At 41.2% G+C, this 22,559-nt stretch overlaps 3 protein-coding genes across 5 annotated transcripts in view; all 3 read right to left on the minus strand.

The window, feature by feature from the left end:
• Positions 1–1,758: 1,758 nt before the first annotated feature.
• LOC306916808 (N-acyl-phosphatidylethanolamine-hydrolyzing phospholipase D-like) lies at positions 1,759–15,815 on the minus strand. Of its 3 annotated transcripts, XM_079494844.1 has the most exons (12): positions 14,716–14,932; positions 13,848–13,932; positions 11,718–11,784; positions 11,015–11,122; positions 10,754–10,894; positions 7,863–7,996; positions 7,496–7,595; positions 6,633–6,736; positions 6,032–6,197; positions 5,019–5,167; positions 4,379–4,493; positions 1,759–3,112 (listed from the first exon to the last, which is right to left on the minus strand). In XM_079494844.1, exons 3-12 carry the CDS (start codon positions 11,772–11,774, stop codon positions 2,981–2,983), a joined length of 1,206 nt encoding a protein of 401 aa, XP_079350970.1. In that variant the 5' UTR covers positions 11,775–11,784; positions 13,848–13,932; positions 14,716–14,932; the 3' UTR covers positions 1,759–2,980. The 3 variants fall into 3 exon arrangements, with proteins under 3 accessions (XP_079350970.1, XP_079350968.1, XP_079350969.1); XM_079494842.1 differs by lacking the exons at positions 13,848–13,932; positions 14,716–14,932 and adding an exon at positions 15,500–15,815; XM_079494843.1 differs by lacking the exon at positions 13,848–13,932.
• A 777-nt stretch (positions 15,816–16,592) lies between these two features.
• yeats4 (YEATS domain containing 4) lies at positions 16,593–19,982 on the minus strand. The gene is made up of 7 exons (XM_079494846.1): positions 19,756–19,982; positions 19,390–19,509; positions 18,775–18,841; positions 17,618–17,712; positions 17,266–17,355; positions 17,033–17,120; positions 16,593–16,865 (listed from the first exon to the last, which is right to left on the minus strand). The coding sequence occupies exons 1-7, from the start codon at positions 19,804–19,806 to the stop codon at positions 16,696–16,698; spliced, it is 681 nt and encodes a 226-aa protein (XP_079350972.1). The 5' UTR covers positions 19,807–19,982; the 3' UTR covers positions 16,593–16,695.
• A 1,696-nt stretch (positions 19,983–21,678) lies between these two features.
• Positions 21,679–22,559, minus strand: part of LOC306916446 (proline-rich protein 5-like) — a 16,292-nt gene continuing 15,411 nt past the window's right edge. The window contains exon 10 of the mRNA XM_079494298.1: positions 21,679–22,559. This exon is cut by the window's right edge and continues 653 nt beyond it. The gene's annotated coding sequence lies outside the window, so the exon portion shown is untranslated.

Raw genomic sequence — 22,559 nt, forward strand, 5'->3', positions numbered from 1 at the left:
ATCATAGGTCACCAGGTCATTCAGTTCACGGTTTCTCAACTAGTGGAAAGAACATTTAAAAAAATCAACAAATCCTACATTACTAAATGCATGGTCAGGGACCACATGCAATACCTCCACGGACCACCAGTGGTCCACGGACCACCTGTTGAAAACCCATGGTCTACTAGATGGACGTGTGTATGCACGTACAGAGATTTTGTGCATTCATTATTTAATACTCCTATCTGTATCAATATGAATGTGTATATTAGAGTGTTCTAGATAGATGTAATCATACATCAGAGCATTTCAATGTGGCCTACTAGGGAAGTTTCATGGTGATCACTAGTTCTTAAGTTTTTTCATCCTATTCACATGTATATAGGTGAAAATAACAAAATGTGTGATAAATATGAAAAAGCTGCTCCTGTGGAAGTGTTATCATATATTAATTTACTTATATTGACCTTCTAAACAATTTAATATAGGTATGGTTTTGCCCACTCATTTCGTAATGAAAACTTGTCTGGCTCATGGACTATGACTGTCATGATCGTCATGTGAACCATGGCTAGGAGGGGGGATCCCACCCTGTTACCATAATAGAGTAGGCCGGTAGCCTCGGTCTCACTCGTGTCTCCCTCCTTTTTTAGTCCCACCCCCTCTCAAAAAAACCTTGATTACAGTTGATTGACACCTTTCTCCCCTATAGTGTCAACGAGCTTGGTAGGTATATAAAGTAAGATGTACAGTAGGCCTACACTATAACAACGCGTCTGCTCCAACGAGCTGCAAGATAATTAAAATACGAGGATTTTTCTCCAATAATTGTTTCATATTATTAGTTTGAGTTGACCATTGTTTTATTGAGGCACTTGACTTTTATTTTACTTGTGTGTTATTTGATGTCTAGTTTCTTGGCTGTTGAAATTGAGACATTTGAACCAGGCTGTTATTTATCACACCAGATTGCATTGCAGTTGTTTGTCGATTGTCAATTGTCAAATAGCCTAAATTACCCCTGACCTTATTGCTTAAATGTTATGCCACACTGCCATGGAAGATGCAAGGAAGAACAAAATACTTGACCTTGTAGTTATCTGAAGGACGAATATAAAAAAATGTGGTTCACATAAGTCAGCCTCCTGGTGGCACGATAAAAGGCAGATTTAGATCCTTGGCCTTGGAGTGTGCATACAAATCTTTCCACAGATCGGTGCAGTTATAGGTAAAGATGCCTGTAATAGCGCCTAGTGCCTATACATGAGGCTGATTTGATCTGAAACATGTCAAGTGGTTTTGTCTTCCTCAGCCAAGTGGGAATGTGCGTGCAGTTTCACGGTGACCAGACACATGCTTTCATTTGCGGTATTTTGTTCAAAACGGGCCACTCCTGCAAACTTTAGATATCAATCTTAGCCAATCAGGATGGAATATGAAAAATCAAACAGATCGGTCTTGATCACATGACTATAGAGATATTGTGTACCGATTTGCGTGATGTATGGATAAAATGTGTAGTCGTAATATAAAAATATATAGTTTTGCAAAAATTGGCCTCACGGTGGCCTCAACAGGCCGTTCTGGAACATTTGGGGCAGGTTTGGAATTGGCATGCATGGAGTGTGTGCGCACAGTTTTGTAGCGGCCGACGGGGCCAACTGTAACGGCGATTAGCTGGTAACAGACAGACGGACAGACACACACACACACGGACGGAGTGCAAAACATACTCTCCCCATGCATGGTGGAGAAAAGAAATCCATGACATTTCCGATTCATGACTTTTATTACAACTAAGTCAAATACATCAATCGTTTAGACAGTGATTAGCTATGATTGGTCTGTTGTTGGGGGGGGTTGGAATGTTCAATATCGTCCTTGTTGCCAGACTGAAACTTCGTAAAACTCTTAATCCATTAAAAACTAAACATTTTGAAAAGGTTGGTACGGAAGTGAACAATGTATCATCCATTAATGGGAGTAAACTTTGTATGTGAAATCTGAAACATATTCATGGTCTTGTTGCAATGTTAGAACATAAAATGGAATTCAGGCTTCAGGTTCCCCTGGGTCCACATCAGTGAGGAGGACCCGAGCAGGTCACACAGGTTCGCCTTTCTGCACAGCAGGCTAAAGCCTGATTTAGTTGTGCGGGTGTCATGTACAGATTGTTTCAGGCAGAAACCTCTTATCTCATTCATTTTAACTTCCCCCCCCCCCCCCGTAAATGAACGCCCTACTTGATCATGCTACAGCGTCACTCAAAAGTAGCAGATCTACAAGTTCGAAACGCAAAGCTTGACTGAGCTTGTCAATCTCCTTCTTTTGCTGTTTTTGAAATTGAATCGAAATTGAATTGTGCCCCTATGTTTTACACAGTAAAACATAAACCCACACAATGTCAAATTTAGAGTGAGCGCTATATCCAACAGTTTTTGCTTTTTACAGAATTAAACACTGCAAGCAATGCAAGGAGGCATTCGTGAAACTCTCCATCTGTGAAATTCTCGCTCAACGTTTGCAGCGACAATGCTGCGGTCTGCGTCGTTGCCTGTTGATCAGACAAATTCTTTGGTTGGCTCACAAATTGCTTTTTTGCTTTTGAAAGCACATTAACATTAAGTCAAGTAGCTGGTAGAATGCAGAATTTGATTCTATATGTACTACTACATAAAAAAAAGTATTTGGCAACTGCCACTTCAATACTGCACTCGACTGCATTATGAAAAGTGACAAAGTTGATAAAACACAACATTTGGACAAAAGGTGTATAGTAAAATCAGTATCCTAGATAACATACTATACATCCGTCCTACCCTGTCTCCCTCTCAGCTTTCTAAATTGTCTTTCTGGTCAGGAAGTCAAAGGATGAAACGTGACCATTATGATGATGAAACATTCATAGTTGGAGTCCGTGGGCATGCGACACGGTGATGTCATCAGCAGAGGGAGATCTGATGTCATCTGCAAGAGATGTCCCCTTCACACGATGTCATCAATGGACGACGTCCTTTTGCGGTGACGTCAGCAGGCGTGTCTCCCCGTGGGTCAAAGTGAAGAAGATGTCAGGAGGTAAATTCTTCTTCTCCAACGCCTCTTTGAGACGGAGAGGAGGATCCAGGTAGGGCTGACGTGGAGAGAGAGAGAGATATGGGTGGAGGGAGGAGAGAGGCATAGACAGAGGGACATGTGAGGAAGTAGGGGGGGAGAGAGAGAGAGAGAGAGAGAGAGAGAGAGAGAGAAAGGGGTAGATGGAGAGAAATTGTGGAGAGAGAAAGAGTCAAAGGCATTCTTGACAGTGTATGCATTTTGTTATGTATTATTGTATCATATGTCACACTGCTTTCGTGCTCTTATCACATACACACACACAAAGCTAGGGTTGTCACAATTATTTCATAATCGTCTAATCGCAATTATTTGAGGTAATCAACAATTTTGTCATAATTGTGTCCATTAGGGGTCGAAAATAAAATCAATTCTTATGCCGCATTCACATGGGATCAAGTCAATTTAGTGGACGGGAGCAGGACGGTAAACAGAACAGGACGGAACGGCAGCCAGAACCAGCGACGTGGCAGACGGCATCAATGTTAAAATATTTACTCTTTTTACCGTTCCGTGCCATCCAGCAGGTGGTGCCGTTTGCTGTCTACCGCTTGCCTGACCCCATGTGAATGCAGCATTAAATGTGATGATGTCAATGTATTATTTTATTATTTAAAAAGAAAATCTATATTTGATATTTTACAAAAAAAGGACTTGTTTATCTTCCTGTGAGTTTTCTGCAGTTATTGATGTCAAATATAACCTTCCAGTTGACAGTGAATTTTTGACAATTTGTTTTCATTAGCAATACAAGATAATGGAAGTAAATGAATGTGCTTTCATTATGGATCATTAAAAAGCACTTTGTTTATTAGTCACACAGTGAGGGGGAAATAAATCATGTATTGGCATCGTGACGAATCGGTAATCGAATCGTAATCGGATTGTAGCCCAATTAATCAGAATTAATCGAATTGTAATCAACTTGAAACCTACTACCTAGAGATTTCCGCCCCTACTATCCATGTTGATAAATTGCTTATACGTTTTTTTAAAGAGCTGAAATTACGGATCTACAAGCTTACAGATCAGCTATTTCCGCTATTTAAAAAAATGTTTTATTAAAAATGCCAGTAATGTCTTGGTATATTTGAGTTATTTGACATCTTCCCTGTGCACTTATTTTATTACGAAGTGTAAAAGGCAAACGGAATTGTCATTTCAATTCACAATGTTCCAAATGTTCAATGCCAAAAACACAATTAAATCGTTAATCGCAATTAATTTGTGTGACAATTAATGGTCAACTTAAATGTGTAATGGCGACAGCCCTACACACAGCTACCTCATATGCAAGGGCGAAGGTTCCCCAGTGAATGGCCACAGAGTGTCTAGCCTGAACGTCTATGTGGATCTGAACGGCTTCTTCTGGATCCACATGCTGTCCACGCATTACATCCCTGCAGGACACACACACACACACACACACACACACACACACACACACACACACACACACACACACACACACACACACACACACACACACACACACACACACACACACACACACACACACACACACACACACACACACACACACACACACACACACACAGAGAGTAGAGCAGTGGTTCCCAAACCTTTTCATGTCAAGGACCCCCAAATTGACACTAATTAACCTCCTTTAGAAAAGATATGCCAGGTACCCCCATACGAGAAGATTTTCACGGCTCTAGCAGTGATTCTCAACCCGTTTAATTTCAAGGACCCCCAGTTTTCTATCTCTGGGACCCCCAATTTATATTGTAAAATCAATGTTATTAATTTAACTCTGAGAGTGTACAAATAGAACCAAATGGACCCGTTAGGGAACCACTGATTTGGATTTTTTTTTAGAATCAGCCTCAGTCCTAAATGTGTTAAGGTGAAACAAGCTGAGAACATACGTATGTATAGGGTATATATGGATGTGTGTGAGAGACCTGGGCAGGTAGGCTCCTATAGGGATGGCAGCGAGGTTGAAGGGTCCAAAGCGCCGTCCGATCTCCAGGAAGGAGGAACAGTATCCAGTATCACCAGCGAAGAAGAACCGGTGAACTGGACCCAACACTGACCAGCTCCCCCACAGAGACTGACCACACAAAATGTAACAAGTTCAGGACCCCTGACAGCAATGTTACAGCAAAAACTAATAGTGGTTGCCTGGTTGGCCAATTCATCGATATTTGTCTTAAAATAATTATAATAATAACAACAAAAAGAGAGAAACAAAGGGCAACAATTGACCGATATCGATGAATCTGTAATAATTTACCGATACAGGTTGAAGTTCTTATTTATTCACCATGTAGTTTAGAATACTGATCACAGCTTTCTATGTTGAGCAAGTGAACCTGGATATATAAAAACATGTCTAAATGAATTGGTTAAAATTACTCACAAGATTAAATCACACCAAGGTTTTGTCAACAGACCTGAAATGATTGGATAAAGGGCTAATCATTTGATAATGAAAGTGATCTGTGCCAGTTATGACTATTTCAGTTTCGACAGAGTTAAATTGTAGAAATCAATGTGGCCAGTTAACTAAACTGGAAAGTTTGTAATTATATCCTGGGCTTCACCACAGGATACTGTAATTGTATATGGTCTGCATGACAATATACAAACGTATACAAATAATGGTGAACCAGAACCAGTGAGTACCACTGTAAAGCAGTCCCAGATATATCTATCACTGTAATCCATTGATGGATTTGTAACATTTTTAAATGTAAAAGAAATTAAAAATCACACCCAGTATAATTTCTATTCCACAGAACAAAATGCAGCGCAGCTAGTTAAGAGAAAAGGATAAAGAAACCCAATTTTTTGTTTCCATTGGGATTCTCTTTGTGGTGGAAAAGCGAACTTTAATGAGAACTAGACCTGTACGTGCCCGTGGGATTCTCTTTGTGGTGGAAAAGCTAACTTTAATGAAAATAATAATAATCACCTTATTGTCGTCCAACGCATTGCGTTTGCTCCAGTGCTGAGCAGGGGTGCAGACAAACGTGATGTCATCATGACCCGGCACACAGTTCTCCTCCCACCAGTCAAGTTCCATAACATTCTCACAGCCCGCCTTCGCCAACCAATCCATCAAACCCATGGGTACAAACCTAACACACCACACAAGACACAACACACACACACACACACACACACACACACACACACACACACACACACACACACACACACACACACACACACACACACACACACACACACACACACACACACACACACACACACACACACACACACACACACACACACACACACACTCTCACACACACACACACACACACACACACACACACACACACACACACTTCAATTACTATACATTTGAACCCCAACCCTAAAGCCCGAGTTATACTTAGACGCTTGGAGATCGGCTATTTTCGCAGTACAACCAAAATCTCTAAACCTAATCTCTAAATATCTAACCGTAATAATTTTCCTAATTTGTAGGCCTAGGTAGGGGACACTAGACACATGATTCTAAAAAGTATACATCCACTCTCATCCCTCGCTCCATGCCTCCATACCAGCGCAGATCACCTCCAAAGCGAGAGTTCAGACTAGCCACTGTTCCTGTGTCCAGGTGGTCATAGTGAGAGTGACTGATCACAACCGCATCTATCCTGGGGAGCTATGGGAGACAGGACAACAGAGGACAGATGAAAGAGGAGTGAAGATCATCTGGAGCATGTCATAATAGGCAAACAATTGGTTAGGGTGAGGGTATTTGGTGTAGAAGGACTGTCTTTGCTGTACAGTTACGATGAAACAAATTGATTTGATGCCGCGTAGGGCTTGGGCTAAAGAATTATAGACAGACTAGCTCGAACACCACAGGCCAGGGCCATGCAGGGCTGGGCCTGTGCAGGGCTCTAGCCCACGTATGGTAAAGGGTGGTCCCACTCAGGGGCGTAACTACCGTGACGCAGACAACGCGACTGCGTGGGGGCCCAGAGGCAAGGGGGGCACACGGCCGCCCACCCGTGCCGTCTGTAAAATGAAATACAGAGATGCAATGACAGTTGAGTTGAACAAAGTTTGGCGGAGCCTGGTGGTGGCTGCTGCTATAGCACACACAGCCACACCATACCTATGCATAGGCAACATGTGCCCCGCCTCCCTCCCAACAGCTCTCCTCTAGAGTGTAGCCTCGGTCCCAGGCTGTAGGCTAATAACGCGAAGGAAGTCAGTAGTGTCTGTGGCGCGCCACGAGTGTGCATGCAGTGGGCTTTCCCAGTCTCGAGTCCCGACAGCCAGGTACATGCACAAATCACAACTACAATTGTACAGTGCCCCGCTGGGGGGGGGGGGGTGCTGTCGGGGGCACTCGCTGATCAGCCTGCGTCAGGGCCCAGTGACATCTAGTTACGCCCCTGGTCCCACTACCTACCTGTTGGACGGTACAGGGTGGTCCGCGGTATCGTTTGGGGCCCAGGAACTGTAGCGGTGAGGCCCTCTGGCTGAAGATGGGGTCAGTCAGAATATTCAACCTATGGACATAATGATGTGTTGTGATTTACGTGCTAGACACCTGGACAGTACAACGGACAATGGTTGTGGTGCTATTTTTTATTCCCCCCCCCCCCCCCCCCCCCCCCACACAAGAATACGGACAGTACGCTTCATGTGGTTGAAGGGGAAATGTCGATACATTTCTCTTTATGATGACTATCATTGTATACACTACAGTGCTAATGTTGGAAAAATACTTTCACAATGACTACCACTGTTGGATAAAAACATGGGGGCCAACCAACCCGTCCAGTTCCACCAGAACACAGGCGTGTCCTAACCACGTGACCCGGAGACCTGGAGCAGAGTGCTTACTGCTGTTCCGGTCTGGACTCTGGACAAAATATGGAACCATCACTGGTAGCTCAGAGTCCAGAACCTGGAGAAAGCGGGGGGGAGAGAGAGAGAGAGAGCTTTACTAGTAGGTTATGTTGCTGTTGTTTGTTAGTTGGTTGGTTAGTTCAGGGGTTCCCAACCCGAGGGTCGCGACCCCTCGGGGGGTCGCCAAATTATTTTGGGGGGGCCCTAAATAATAATATTTAAAAAAAAAATGAATGGCTGGAAAATGGAAATTAAGAGTTTACATAGTACGTGGTGCATGCATAAACTTTCCTTAATGATTATATCTGGTTTCAGTATTCATTTATGATATATTTTCTCTATTATTAAAGGTTATTTTTGCAGTCAGTTTGTATTGGTGGTGGGGAGGGGGCGGGGCAGGGGGTCGCGAGACATGGCCAAAGCATTTCCTGGGGTCCCCAGCCAAAAACGTTGAGAACCCCTGGGTTAGTTAGTTATCTCTGTACCAGTAGATGTCTCACTGCTGTTATATTTACCTCAGTACTGGTAGGTTTGTTTCTGATGTTAGTTCAGTCAGGACAACTTAGACCAGTCATTAGTCCTACAACTACAACCTATCTCAAACCCTCACCCTAAACCTACCCTCCCACGGGGCAGCACACCTAAACCTGACCTTAACCCATGTCTAACCAATGACTAGTCTAAACTAAGTATGCACCCCATAAAATATTTGTATTGAATATAAAATGAGCAATATATTTATTATTGTTTGGATCTGCTTTTAGGTACGAATCCCCTGTACATAAACGGCAGATCCAAAAGGACAGGTGGTAGCTGAGGTGGTGGAGGGCGAGCAGCATTTTTTTAGCAACAAGATAGCAGTGGTGAGAGCGGCAGCATCAGCATGAGCAGCAGCCAAAGCAAGCAGGGATGAGTAGTGCAAACTTCCAGCTTTGCGGTCTGCAAATTAAATGAGTGTGTGATTGGATGAGTTACCAAACGTGGAGCTGAGGCGACCCAATGAACGGCCTATAACAACTGCACTGAGTTTCCTGACAGAACTTGCTCTGCGCATGTCAAGCGCAACGCTCATGTAGTTAGTGTAGTAGACGAGGGGTATAAAAGCACAATATCCAGCTATAACACATACAGCATTGGATAATCTAATAAACATGAAGTAATCTCTCTCCCATACTGACGTCACGTGCACCCAGTGCATGTAAGTGGAGGAGCTGGACAGTTATAGCCTGCAGAGGAGTCTTCTGACCTATTGACCCTCAAGAATGGTCAGCATTACCATGCTGACCAGATCAGACTGACTGTCTGATCAAAAACTGCCCATGGTAGCAGAATTGTGTGCACACATGTACACACTCTTACTGAGAACTGTCCAATTCCAGAGGATTGGCCTTTATAGGAAATATACATTCTATTGACTTGTTTCCCTACAGACTCAGAGACTCAGTCCCATGGGATACCCTTGTACCATAAAGACTTGATTCCATTCAGTTGGATGAAGTGTCATCGCCACAGATCACACCCTGACTTTGGATGTCATAATGTTTGAATGTTCCACTCACTCGTTCCAGTCATAAAAGCATTCATTCACAATTCCTTGATCATTGATTGGAAATATGACATTCACTGTACAATAAATGTAATTATTGCAGATTGTGTGTTATGTGAAATCTAAAGCCATGATAAGTGCATGCATACACCTTTTCCCAAAATGAACTTCAAGGAGACGTTTGCCTCACAACAACATGTTGACAACTTCTGGGAATGTTGAAAGGACTTTGCGTCACTCACAAGACATCTCAATGTCTCCATCTTGCAATGAGAGTGACATATGGTAACTGAGCCATGCATTGCACAACGAAGAGAGCTATATAATGAGGAGGCAGATGAAGCCCAGTCAGGTTAGGATAGGGTTAGGATCCGGAGGGATTCAGAGGATCCAGGACCCTGATGGAGGGAGAGGAGAGGAACCAGAAGGAACCAGAAAGAAGGATGTCTGATGAGAGGGTCTTGGCCACATCGCTTACACAGACCAACCCCGACGCTCTGACCTGAGCATCCCAGACGATCCCAGGCAATCCAAGGCACTACAACGAGAGGCTCAGGGGTTATTTACCCAGACGATCCAAACCCCTGCCGCCTGCCACACAACCTCTCTCCCTCAGAAGACAGACGACCCCAGTCTGCCTCTCTCTCAAAGCTCTCAACAAACCAACACTCAGGAAAGTGATGCATTTACATCAAGTTCCTAAGTTCATGGCAAAGAACATTATCTATATCAGATAATTTCATTATCATTTGATTTGTTTCTTAAATTCTATTTGAACCTGCATTAACCCTTGTTTAAGAATTCGTTTGATTATTGTGATCCATTCTACTAAGTTTGTATATAGCTTAGGTATGGAAATAAATTGATTCATATTTTTAAACAAGTCTATTATTTGCTCAAGAGTTGAACTTACTGGTTTTTGACACATGCAAAGTAAAAAGGCTATGTAATGGAAAAAGATCTCTTACCTTCAGATTCCATAGATTTATTGAGATAAAATAATAATTGATTATCTTATAATCTTTTTAATTATTTTATTAGTGGTTTAAACTTAAGGGTTAAATACAAATTAATCTTGTGCTTATTCCTAAGCTCATTTCACTGGTGCCCCTTCTAAAATTCAGATTGATTTGACTCTTAATTTTGAAAACGTATAATTCAGATTTTTGAATAATTAATTCATAATTATGAATTCCACTGATATAAAATCTACAGGATTAAATATATACAACTACTACATTAGTTAGTTAGTTAGTTCGTTGCAGTTACCTCTGCACTAGTAGGTATGTTGCTGTTGTTCTTGTCCAGCAACATGAAGCGGAACAGAGTGCTGTAGGAAGGGAACGTCCACGTGGGCCAGGGGTTGGACCAGCGGCCATGTTTGTCCCGACACGACCTCGTCACTTCCTCCTGCCAGCACAACATGGAATTAAATCAATAAATATTGACCAGATTGTATTCAATATTAATGATTACGATGAGGAGGTATTGTGATGAGGAAGTGATAGGAGGAAGTGTTTATTTTTTAACCTCCAGTCTGTAGTCCATTCTGTAACTCCTGGAGGGAGTGCAGAGAGTCTTATTTTCTTCAGCCTCTCCACCCTCGGCTCCACCGGACAAACTCTCACCGGCATTCACCTACACACACGCACGCACACACACAAAAATATGAAAAAGTGAAAATCAGAACAAGAATGGAAAAAAACATATAATGTAATGGAATGTAATTTAATACAAACATAGCTATTGACAAAATGCATATATTTTTTTATATTTAGATGACATGATCAACACAGAATAGCTCCTAAATGGGGGTGTCTGAGAATGTATTTCTACTGCACAACTTTTTTAAGTAAAGAATGTTGTGCACTCAATGTTCAGTTGTTGGCTTTATCACTGCATCTTCAGGTGAAGCCATTCAATCGCCATTTTCTATTCACTGCTTTTAAATTTCCATTTATGATAAGCATCAAGCTCGATAGGCTTCAACTAATTTTATTTACAGGAGTGGGGGAAGCTCACAGCGTGTCACATTGCAACGTATTGTGTTGTGAGCTTGTAGATCGGCTAATTTTGACATGCCCAAGCAGGGATGCCAGGTTGAAAATGGTTAAAAAAAAACTTTCTTAGTACAGCTGAGCACATCATATCTATTATAGCATATAGCAATATGTTGGTATAATATAGTATTTATATTGTATTAATGAATACATAATCATTCATTAAACATTACCTCCAACACCGGCTTCTCATGTGATACTTTTCTGTCTGAGGACGTGGCCTGCTCCATGAGTGCAGTGCTGCACACACACACACACACACACACACACACACACACACACACACACACACACACACACACACACACACACACACACACACACACACACACACACACACACACACACACACACACACACACACACACACACACACACACACACACACACACACACACACACACACACACACACACACACACACACACACACACACACACACACACACAGTTTATTCAAAGCAGGGCTGGAATGGACATTCTAACTCAGAGACCTGTTAAACCTGTTATTACTACTACTGCACTAAAACTACCACTACTATTATTACTAACACTACCTAGTACCCACAACTACTATTACTACCACCACTACATACACTACCACTAAAACTATATAACCGCATATCAAGCTTGTACCACCAACAACACACAAGGCTGTTGTCAAGTGGAAGCCTGCCTGTCTGCCCTCACCAGGGTTGTTCAGCAGTAGTCAGAGGAGCCGAGGGAGTGCGTTTCAGGGAAACAGACTGCGGACTATATTTGTGGAGGTCTGCGGTGAGGACATCAATGGACTCTGCCATTGTACTCCACACTACATCAGGTTCTGTGAGGAGAGCATTGTACCCACCAAAACGGTACTGCTGCTGCTTTTTCCAACAACAGGCCCCGGATCAATGAGTCCATTTATAGGCCCGTTGTGTTGATCAGGAAGAAGCGGGCTTTCACGGTATGGGACGCTAAAGGGGGGCAAGGCCGTCCAGAACGAGTTGAAAAAGGCGTGTGCGGCAGCCAAGGGGTGTTACAAGGACACACTGGAGGGCAGGCGCCAGGCCGACAGAGCCAGCGAGGTGTACACGCACGTTCCTGGATGTTAACTGTCCCTAGGGCTGCAATGCATGAAACATTTAAACAAACTAATCGATGCAATGGATTGTAATCGATAAGATAATCGATGGATGCAACCTAAATAAACTGGACGGGCCTCTACACTACAGCAGTGGTTCCCAAACTTTTTAAATGAAAACAAGTACAAATAGCAGATCTACAAGCTGACATGTAGGCTGCTGTATTCTTTGCCACAGTGGGGCAAGGGACACTAACAAACTTAACAAGGCGGTGAGGGAAGGCTAGCTCTGTAGTTAAAACTGGACACTGGTCAGGATGTGGTTGCGGACGTGAGCAGGATGAGGACGCTATCCTAACGAACCCCTCCCCATCCCCAGCTAGTTGGAATGAGGAGCACATTCAGCCACAGACTCATCGTCTCCCGGTACAAGACGGAGCGACTTGGTCAGTTCGTTGTGCCGGCAGCCACAACAAAGCCCCCATATGTTCCGTTATTTTCTTGAATTAATGAATCCTGCTTGACTCTGGCACTTTCACACAAAGACTACTACTGGAATGTAGACTACAGAACCATAGATGGCTGTCAGTGTAACTGCTGTAAAATTATTCATTAATTATTGATAGATTGTATGTTGTATGTAGTATAATGTTTATCAGATATCCGTCTCATAGCCAATCTTACGCACACATTTTCATTTGATGTCTGCTCCTTTCAACGTTTATTATACTGACACTCTCATCTTCAGCGCTTCAGCGCTCACTACATCGATCTGAGGCGGATATCAACACAACCAGAGACCCCTGGGACTGGGGGCTGGAACAAATGCTTCCTCTGGCAGCTAGAGTTTTGACGCAACAGTATATACTGTAAAATCCACAGGATTACCTCTGATTGTACATAAACTGTACAGCAGGGGACTTAAACAGGGGGTCCACTCATTTTCAACATTTTACTATGTCATTAATATAGCTTAGAGCTGTTGTGTGGAAATAATAAAAAAGTCCCCCCCATTCTGTTTTTCCTAGAACTGTAATTATGAAAAAACCATTAACATGGTGAAACACATCTTGATGACATCATCAAGATGTGTTTCACCATGTTAATGTTTTTTTCCAGACCTCCAGTTCTAGGAAACAGCTCTAAGCTATATTATTGACATAGTAAAATGTTGAAAATGAGTGGCATGCCCCTTTAACCACAATTGAACCCTAGCATCCCTATTCTGAGGAGAACTTTACCCAAAAATAGAAGATCTACAAGCACACAACGCAAGATCTAGAATCTAGAATGATCTTCTATTTTCAGTTTGGTGTACACTGTACACTGTAGAGGGGAAAAAGAGCAGAGCAAGTACAGAGTGAAAAGGAAGTAATTAAAAATCATTAATTTCCACAACATAGAGTACAGTGCTGTCAACCCAGTAGATTTCAATACAGTCAGTGGGGGTCCCTGCTTCATCTCTCTCAGCTAATGGTCCTTCATCGTCCTTATCTTGGCCTGGAAAAACCTTGACGACCCCTGCTGTACAGTAGTGTTATTTTATCCATGTGTGACTCTGGGAATGTGCAGATGTAATGTAACCACATTATGGACCCCTCTCTGCACACTCCCAGAGTTACATTACCCCGCAAATGTTCTCAGTCCTACAAAGACAGTCGTCGCCGCTGCATGCAGAACAGCTGAAGTGTGGCACTTTGTGTGTACATTAAATCATATGATGAGGCTCTCGATAGGCTCAGTGAATGGACTTTACACGGCTCTCCGACGCGGTCATGCTGCAACAATGGAGCTTTTGTATGCAACAGCGCCAAAACAATGATCATTGCATGCAAACATGCTGATGGGGTCATAATATGAAAGACAAATTCACACCAAAGTCGGTCTCTCTCTCTATCTCACTGAAACTGATTTATCACTAGAGGAAAATTTTCCAAACAAACACATTTCCCGGACGTCAGATCATACAGACCTGATGAATTGTTATTGTATCGTCCATAAACTGACACGTGTTAAGAAGGCAGTATTCAGCTGGGTCCATAATTTCCCATCCAATGTTCCTGGTATATAAATGAATGCATGTTAGTCTATAATCTCTATTCCACCTACCTGAAATATGTTGAATACCAGCGAAACAAACCGTCGGTATGTTGTCACTGGTGATACGTTGGTTCTGTAGTTAGGTCATTTGACCAGCTCTATGGATATAGTTTACATTCGTTTTGTAATATAATTTCAGGTGATTTATTATGGACACTACACCCCACGGCGGCCACTACAAACTGTCGGTAAACGGTGACAGAAGCTTGTATGGGTGTTACATTGCAATTCGTGACCTATGTAATTGTGTACCCCCAGAGGTCGCTGCTTTTTGCTAATGGCAGTGATATTGGATGTGTGTTGGTTTGGTAGCAGGTCACCAATTCCTATGTAACGTCAGACTAGATCTGACGTCAGGGCAAAAACACTCCTGATATCATTACGCCACTCAGCTAGTTAAAAATAATCTGTCAGCCGGTCTTCTACTTGTATTTGCCCTTGTAATAATAATAATATAAAATAAATATGAATAGGCCTATGGGCCATATCAATATTTTATTAGTTGGGCAAGTTTTGGGGCAAATGTGGGGAAGATTTTTCTTTTTTTTTTATAAGAAAAACTGTCTGTTTCCACCATAGAGTATAGGTTTACACACAGTGGCAGTGGGTTCAAATTAAATTGTTCTATATGGACTTTATTGGACTATATGGCAGTAGTTAATCTAGATGACAGCATGGTTTCAACAGCCATGACGCGAAATTGTTGTGGTCAACACAAGTTTGCTCTCCTTTACAAAAAAGGTATACAAAAGCCCTACAAAAGCCAACAACTCTGGTTGGACATGCTGCTTACCTGGAACTCTTGTACTTGTGTGAGCTGACACTTCCTAATAAGCATGCCTTGTTCAGACGCAGAGCGTTTGATTGAAGACAGTTCGACAAGAACACTGACGAACGACATAACAATAACACCATTGCAGGCCTGCCAACATTGCACTGTGAAAATCCAGGATATTTTTTTGGGGGGTAGGGGGATACCCCAAGCAGGGGGGGTCTGGTGTCTCGGTCCTCGATCGATCCCCCCAAACTTTTTTAAAGAGTAGGAACTTCAACTTCCTACATCCCATAGCCAGAGGAAAGATCGTGCTGTGATTGGCTAAATTGGTTGCCTTGGAGAAAGCGATAGAATACATTCAGGACTGACATTAATGACAATATCCCATGTGTGATAACATATAGTTGAATATACTTTCATTCACTGTTAATTAACTGTGAGCTCAGTTAAACGGACGCTAGCATTTTAGAGGACTTGTTGACATTTAATTTAAATAGATGCTAGGTTTGACGTCTTCCTCTTAGTTATTTTAGAAATGATTTTCTAACACAAATTTTCTTAGCACTAATTTCTCGACCACTTACACTTACGCATCTGCTAAATGGCTCAATTGCAATTATTAATACCACACATTAAAATGTTAAAGCCAATGGCTGGCATATAATGGTAAAGACTTAATGTTGGTTAAAGTTTCACTCCGGCTCGCAACAGGAAATGGTCAGTTGGTGTTTGAATCATCATCATAATCATTTATGTATAAAACATTCTAAATGATTGACAGTGCCTACAGATGCACAAGGCTGCCTGAATAAAAACAAAACAAAAAAACATCAGCATATAAAAATAAAACATCACACGACATAAACAAATCATAGTATCTCTACTATACACTGATCTGTTGGGCAGAAACCTTGTATCTTCATATTTCTTTAATTTCTTTCTTCTTTTCATAAATGTTATACACGATTTATGAATCATTTTTTTTAAAGTGAAAAAGGTCATGTGTGTCTGTGCGTTTTCTAAATATTGTACCAATTAAATATTAACAAGAGCTTGTAACTAAACATTAACTACATTGGATCACAGGTTTTTTTTATTCAGTTTCCTGAAAAGTAATGGTTTTGGACATACAAGGTTTCTTTCCACCCAATAGCGACGAGATATTTCTTTCTCTCATTATTTGTGTGTAAAAACCCCAGTGTGCTGTGTGTGTGTCAGGTGTCCTTGTGATCTCCATCCTCCTCCAATCTTCTGATCTCAGACTTCAGGTGGTTAATGTTCTCTCTGCTTGCCTTCAGTCTGTCTTTCAACTCTGTGATCTCTTGGCTTGTTCTCTTCTTTGCTGTCTCCAACTTCTCCCTGGTTCTCTGCTCCAACTCTGCAACTGCACACAGATGCACGCACACACAGACACAATTTGTTTCCAGACTCCAGTGTGTGTGTGTGTGTGTGTGTGTGTGTGTGTGTGTGTGTGTGTGTGTGTGTGTGTGTGTGTGTGTGTGTGTGTGTGTGTGTGCGCGCGTGCATGCGTGCGTGTGTGTGTATACATACATTCGGTCTCATGTTTGTAAGCTCCCAGGGTCAGTTGTCTGGAGGTGGTCAGTAGTTGTTGCATCATGGCTGTTGGATCCTGAAAGATCTGAGATGAAAGAGGAAACAAATGGCAATTAGCCATCTCTCTCTCTCTCCTTCTGTTCATCCCTCAGTCTCTCTCTCTCTCATCTAATATATATAAACAGTATATATATATATATCTGCTACTTCAGAGAGTTTCAACATCTCACCATCTCATCATAGAACTCCGACACTACAGTCTTCTTAGGCATGGCACTGGAGTCCGACTGGAACAGCTTCAACAGGTGGTACAGAGTCACCTGACACACACACACACACACACACACACACACACACACACACACACACACACACACACACACACACACACACACACACACACACACACACACACACACACACACACACACACACACACACACACACACACACACACACACACACACACACACACACACACACACAAATATAGATAATGTGTTTCCATGCATGTGTGCATTAAGTGTGTGTAAATGAATGTGTCCTCATGTATATTAGTGAGTTTGCATGTGTGGTTCTCACAGGTCTCTCGTTGGGGTCGATGAAGAAAATCTTAACAACGATCTCAAACTCTCCCCAGCCAGTCTCCGTTATCTCATATGGAGGCTTGGTTACCACTGCAACACGCGCACACACACAGTTAGACACACTTTAACTTCACATACACAGCATGCCCAGACGCACTATTGAGACACCCCAGGGACCCTGTCAAGGAACCAGGAGGATCCCTGGAACTCACTTTGAGGTTCAGGGATGGGAAGGAAAAGGTTATGTGTTATCAAAATCGGTATCGGGAAGGAAAAAAGGGTATCTGTGTACATTTCTATTGAAAATGCCTTGTTAATTACTGCTACATCACCATTTTGTAAGCCTGATATGTCTGAACGCCTGAATGCGTCACATTGTGTTGTGAGCTTGTAGATCTGCTATCAAAATAAAATCCATGAAAAATGTTCAAAACAAGACATATCTTGTAGGGGGGTAGTGGATCTACTCTGCAGAGTCTGCAGACATACTATGTTTGAGAACCACTGGTTAAAACTGTATACAACATTTGGATGGAATAAATAAAAACAACTACTATTGAAATAAGCCCCCCCCCAAAAGAAACCCCACAACCACCAAAATGTACAAGACACTTTACAGAAAAAGTAGCTTATAATAAGCAGTTGGCAACACTGCATTTGGGCTTTCACAATTATTACATAATTGCAATTATTTGAGATAAATCACAATCATTTTTGCATAATTGTCAGAATTCATCTGTGTGAATTCATCTGCTTGTAGATGGGGTGTGCTTAGCCGTTATTTGCAACACTAGATTTGTTTTAATAATGGGATGAATCTAGAGTTAATACCCTCCATTGACAGCCCATTGATCCAAATCAAATTTCCGATCTGCTTGTATTAAACAACGTTAAACTCACCAATATTGCAGCTGTAGGGAAAGCTTGAATTATCTCTTTCAAACTTGCTTCATAAAAATCCACCGTAGACATGTTATGAGCTAGTCTGTCAAGAAATTCTGTTTCTAAGAGTTGGAGTTTGGAAACGCTCGTCAAAGTCACTGAACCGTACCATCTGTTTCGAATTTGCACATAATGCAGGAGGCAGTAACACTAGTGTTGCATCTGTTAAAAAGAATCTAGTGTTGCAAATTGCAGCTAGGGTGTGCTGACCTCTCAGTGGATTCCCGTAGCTCTCATGCAGTTTGAACTGGATCTTCTTCACATAAGCAGACATGTCCTGGAACATGAAGTCACACCAAACACAATAAATTGTATTTTAACGGAGGGGGGGGGAAGACAACTACATACATACAAAGATTAAATAAATGTGATGATGTTGTGGTTAATGTGTTAAATACAAGTTAGTAGAAGTATAATATTTCTAACAACAAAGTATATCGCTGTTATCGGGCAGAAAACTCTTATCTCCATATTTTAACTTTGAGTTCTTTCATATGGTAAATGGTGCATTTATATAGCGCCTTGGGCGCTTTACATAGATTGTGCATTACATGATTCACCCATTCATACACTGTTGGCGGCGGAAACCATGCAAGGCACCAACCAGCACATCAGGAGCAATTTGGGGTTCAGTGTCTTGCTCAAGAACACTTCGACACTAACTCTGGGGGAGCCCGGGTTCGAACTGGCAACCTAGTGCTTACTATCCGGCCACTCTACCCCTGTAACAGTTTTGTAAACACCAGACAGAGACGATATGTTTCTTTCTGTGTTTTCACGTAAACCTACCACTGGTGTATGACTGATGAAGTAAAAATAAAGTACCTCGTTCCTGTATGGTTTGACATAAACAGACCACTGGTGTGTGTGACCATCCTCTTCTCTCTTCTTCCCAAAGTAACGAGCAACGTTGCCAAACACTATTGGCTTTACAATCGTTATCCCCTTCAACAAACAGAAGAAATTATATGAACAATGAGAATGACATAAATATGAGTCCATTGATGATTGATTGATTAATTTATTAACATTATGCAGAATGGATACATTTCAAACGAAAGCACAACTCAATACAACAAAGACAAACATATAGTAACATAACCCCCAGATATCTATCTGTATTCATGCAGAATGACATAACAAAACGCAAAAGATGCTGTTATAGTAACTATAAATATAACAAGAATCTACCTTAACTCGACCCCCGGAATCTGGACCAAATTCAGCCATCTTTTTAAACATAGTACGTTTACTAAATATTGCAGTTACTCCAGTTGTTTACTCTCCAACCTACACTTGGCAACACTGTTATTGTATGTGTGAAGGTTTAAGGAATGTGCCATTGAAGCATCAACGTTTATCATTTCAGAACCTTCAAACATCCAGCCAAACTGAAACAAGCACCGGAAATACATATTGTGCAACGTCTTCATTCGTCCGACGGGAAGAGAGGTGCCAAGACAAAGGTTCCGGCCGGGGAGACACAACTTGCCCGTTGTGCACTGGCCTACTTGGAACGATGCACGTTGGAAATGCATGCCCCACCCCCACCCAGTTATTATCAACTTCCAACCTGTCAAATGAGAGGCACATGGACGGTGTCCATGAGGCCCCTGGGCCTGGGAGCCCTATTTACAATACATATGAAATATGTAGGTTAACACTCAAATATGTGGGCCCCTCCTATCAAAAATATGTCTGACTAAAGATAATGAAATTGGCCTAGGAGCCTTCTTGAATCTGTCACTGGAAGCACTCTACCACAACAACTCACTAGTGGAAAAAACAGGCGAATTGTAGAGAATAGTGATATAGCCTATACACTAGACTAGAGTAGTCTGGCTAACAGCCATGCCAGACTATATGCATGCACCTCAAGTCACAGTTAACAGTTTTTGTATTGAGTTGTACTTGAAAAGTACTGTAATTCTGCAAACTGTTAATAAATCAATCAATCAATCAAGTTGTTGGAAAACTTAAAACATCGAGATTTTACATTGTCTCCATCTTTTAGAAAAAGCAGCAGGCAAATGTACCATTATATTATTAAGTACATTCACTTAGAAGTTGTTGGTTTGCTGTACAATCCGCCATAAAATCTGAAAGAACCTCACACTTAGGAGTTAGGACTCACCTAACCCCTGCGCATTATGCTAGGGTGGTATACGACTCGGGTTAGAGGACAGAGTACAGCAACTTGCAAATGGTTGTAGGCCCTTAGGGCTTTTTGTGTTAATAAAGTATTCAATAAAAAACAAAATCTAAATAAATATACAGTATTTGCCCTAATGTAAATAGGAAGATTACTGAGCTACAACAGAAAAGTGTTTGTAAAGTTTAAAAACAAAACAATCACTCCAGTCTTTGAATATGTATCATGCAGATGACAGCATAATAGGTCAGCACAACAATTTACAAACAGATGCAATTCACATTTGTTTAATGAGTCAACATTCACAAAACATAAAAATGATAATCACTGTCAAGTCATACTCTTAGCAGCTATTTGAGTGATTATTGTCTAAATAAGACAAAGACATTACACATAATACATTTTCATATAGAAAAAGAATTTAAAGGTTAAAAAATAGTTAATTCTTTAAATGGTTCTATACAAACATTGTGATGTTCATGTAAATTGAACATTAATGATTCAATATGCTATAAATTACTATATTATAATTTAGAAGTATTACTTGTATACAGTAAATCTAATTCAATGCACAGTGAAGTGGTACAAGGCAAGGTCTAAATATTGACACAAGGTGGCAGCAGTATCTACCAGGATTGACCTACTCCCTATTGAAAACACAAAGGTAATCATCCACTGAGCTGTGTATTACTTACGATAAATAACTATTAAACTAACTAAATCAAGATTATCGTATGGTGTCCATTCAGACTCCTTGTCAAAATAGTCAAGTCAAGAGGATTTTCACCAAGATGAAAATACATTGGTTATGAAAAAGGCACTTAACCCATTAAAACCGGGAAAGCATCTGTCTTAAATTTTTGCGTTTGCTATTCAAAAATAGCAGATATACAAGCTCACAGCTCATCACTTTGTGCCACACTGCAAGCTTGTATATCTGCTATTTTTGTACATTTCCACGCACATGATGTCACATCTTCTTTATTGTGCATCAGTGATTAGTTTCAGACTCAGTCAAGAATCATTTAAGCTTCCTGTGTTTTTGAATTGACAGGAAGCACACTGTAGTAACCTCAGTTACAGTATAGACCCTTCACCACTACAACATTCTGCCCACAAAGTAGTCAGAGCTCCATAGTCTCATTATAAAACTACAACTGTATTTTTTTAGAATAAAAAGTAAAGTAAAATTGCATTGCTTAACTTTAAAAAAAATAGTATAGTATTATGATTGTTACGCACCCTGGGATTGTTTTGAAAATATAAATCAGTTATATTTGCATACATTCTTAAAAGGTTTGATTTGTAGTTGATTCTGAAGGCTGCTGCTCGGGGCATTACTAATACCAAGAAAGTGGATCATATCAATCCAGTGCATAGATCTTTACACTGGCTCCCTGTATGTCAAATCATTGATTTAAAAAAACTACAATGGCTGGTCGATTTAAAAAAAACTACAGTCGAACCATTTATTGTTTATAATGAGTGTGGGTGAGTGTGCTGTAAAGTGCGCAAGTGCCAGATGACTCGGTCGGTATCTGCTGCATCTGGTCACATATACAGTAGGCCTATGTTTACATATGTGAGTGTAAGGCCTGCAACAATTATTAGCTACATAATTGCCCGATGGCAATCATTTGAGGAAATCACAATTTTGCATAATCATCAGAATAGTTTCTATTCATCTGTATAAATTAGTCTGCTGCAAAATTGTCATACATTTTCAAACCTTTTTGAAACTTGCAGAAATAGGCGATATACAACAGTACATGCTAACAACGGGTCCTGACTATGCAACATCGGGCTTGTGAGCTTGTAGATATGCTATATCCACTATTTTGAA

The sequence above is a fragment of the Electrona antarctica genome, assembly GCF_951216825.1.
Source record: "Electrona antarctica genome assembly, chromosome: 23".
Lineage (NCBI taxonomy): Eukaryota > Metazoa > Chordata > Actinopteri > Myctophiformes > Myctophidae > Electrona > Electrona antarctica.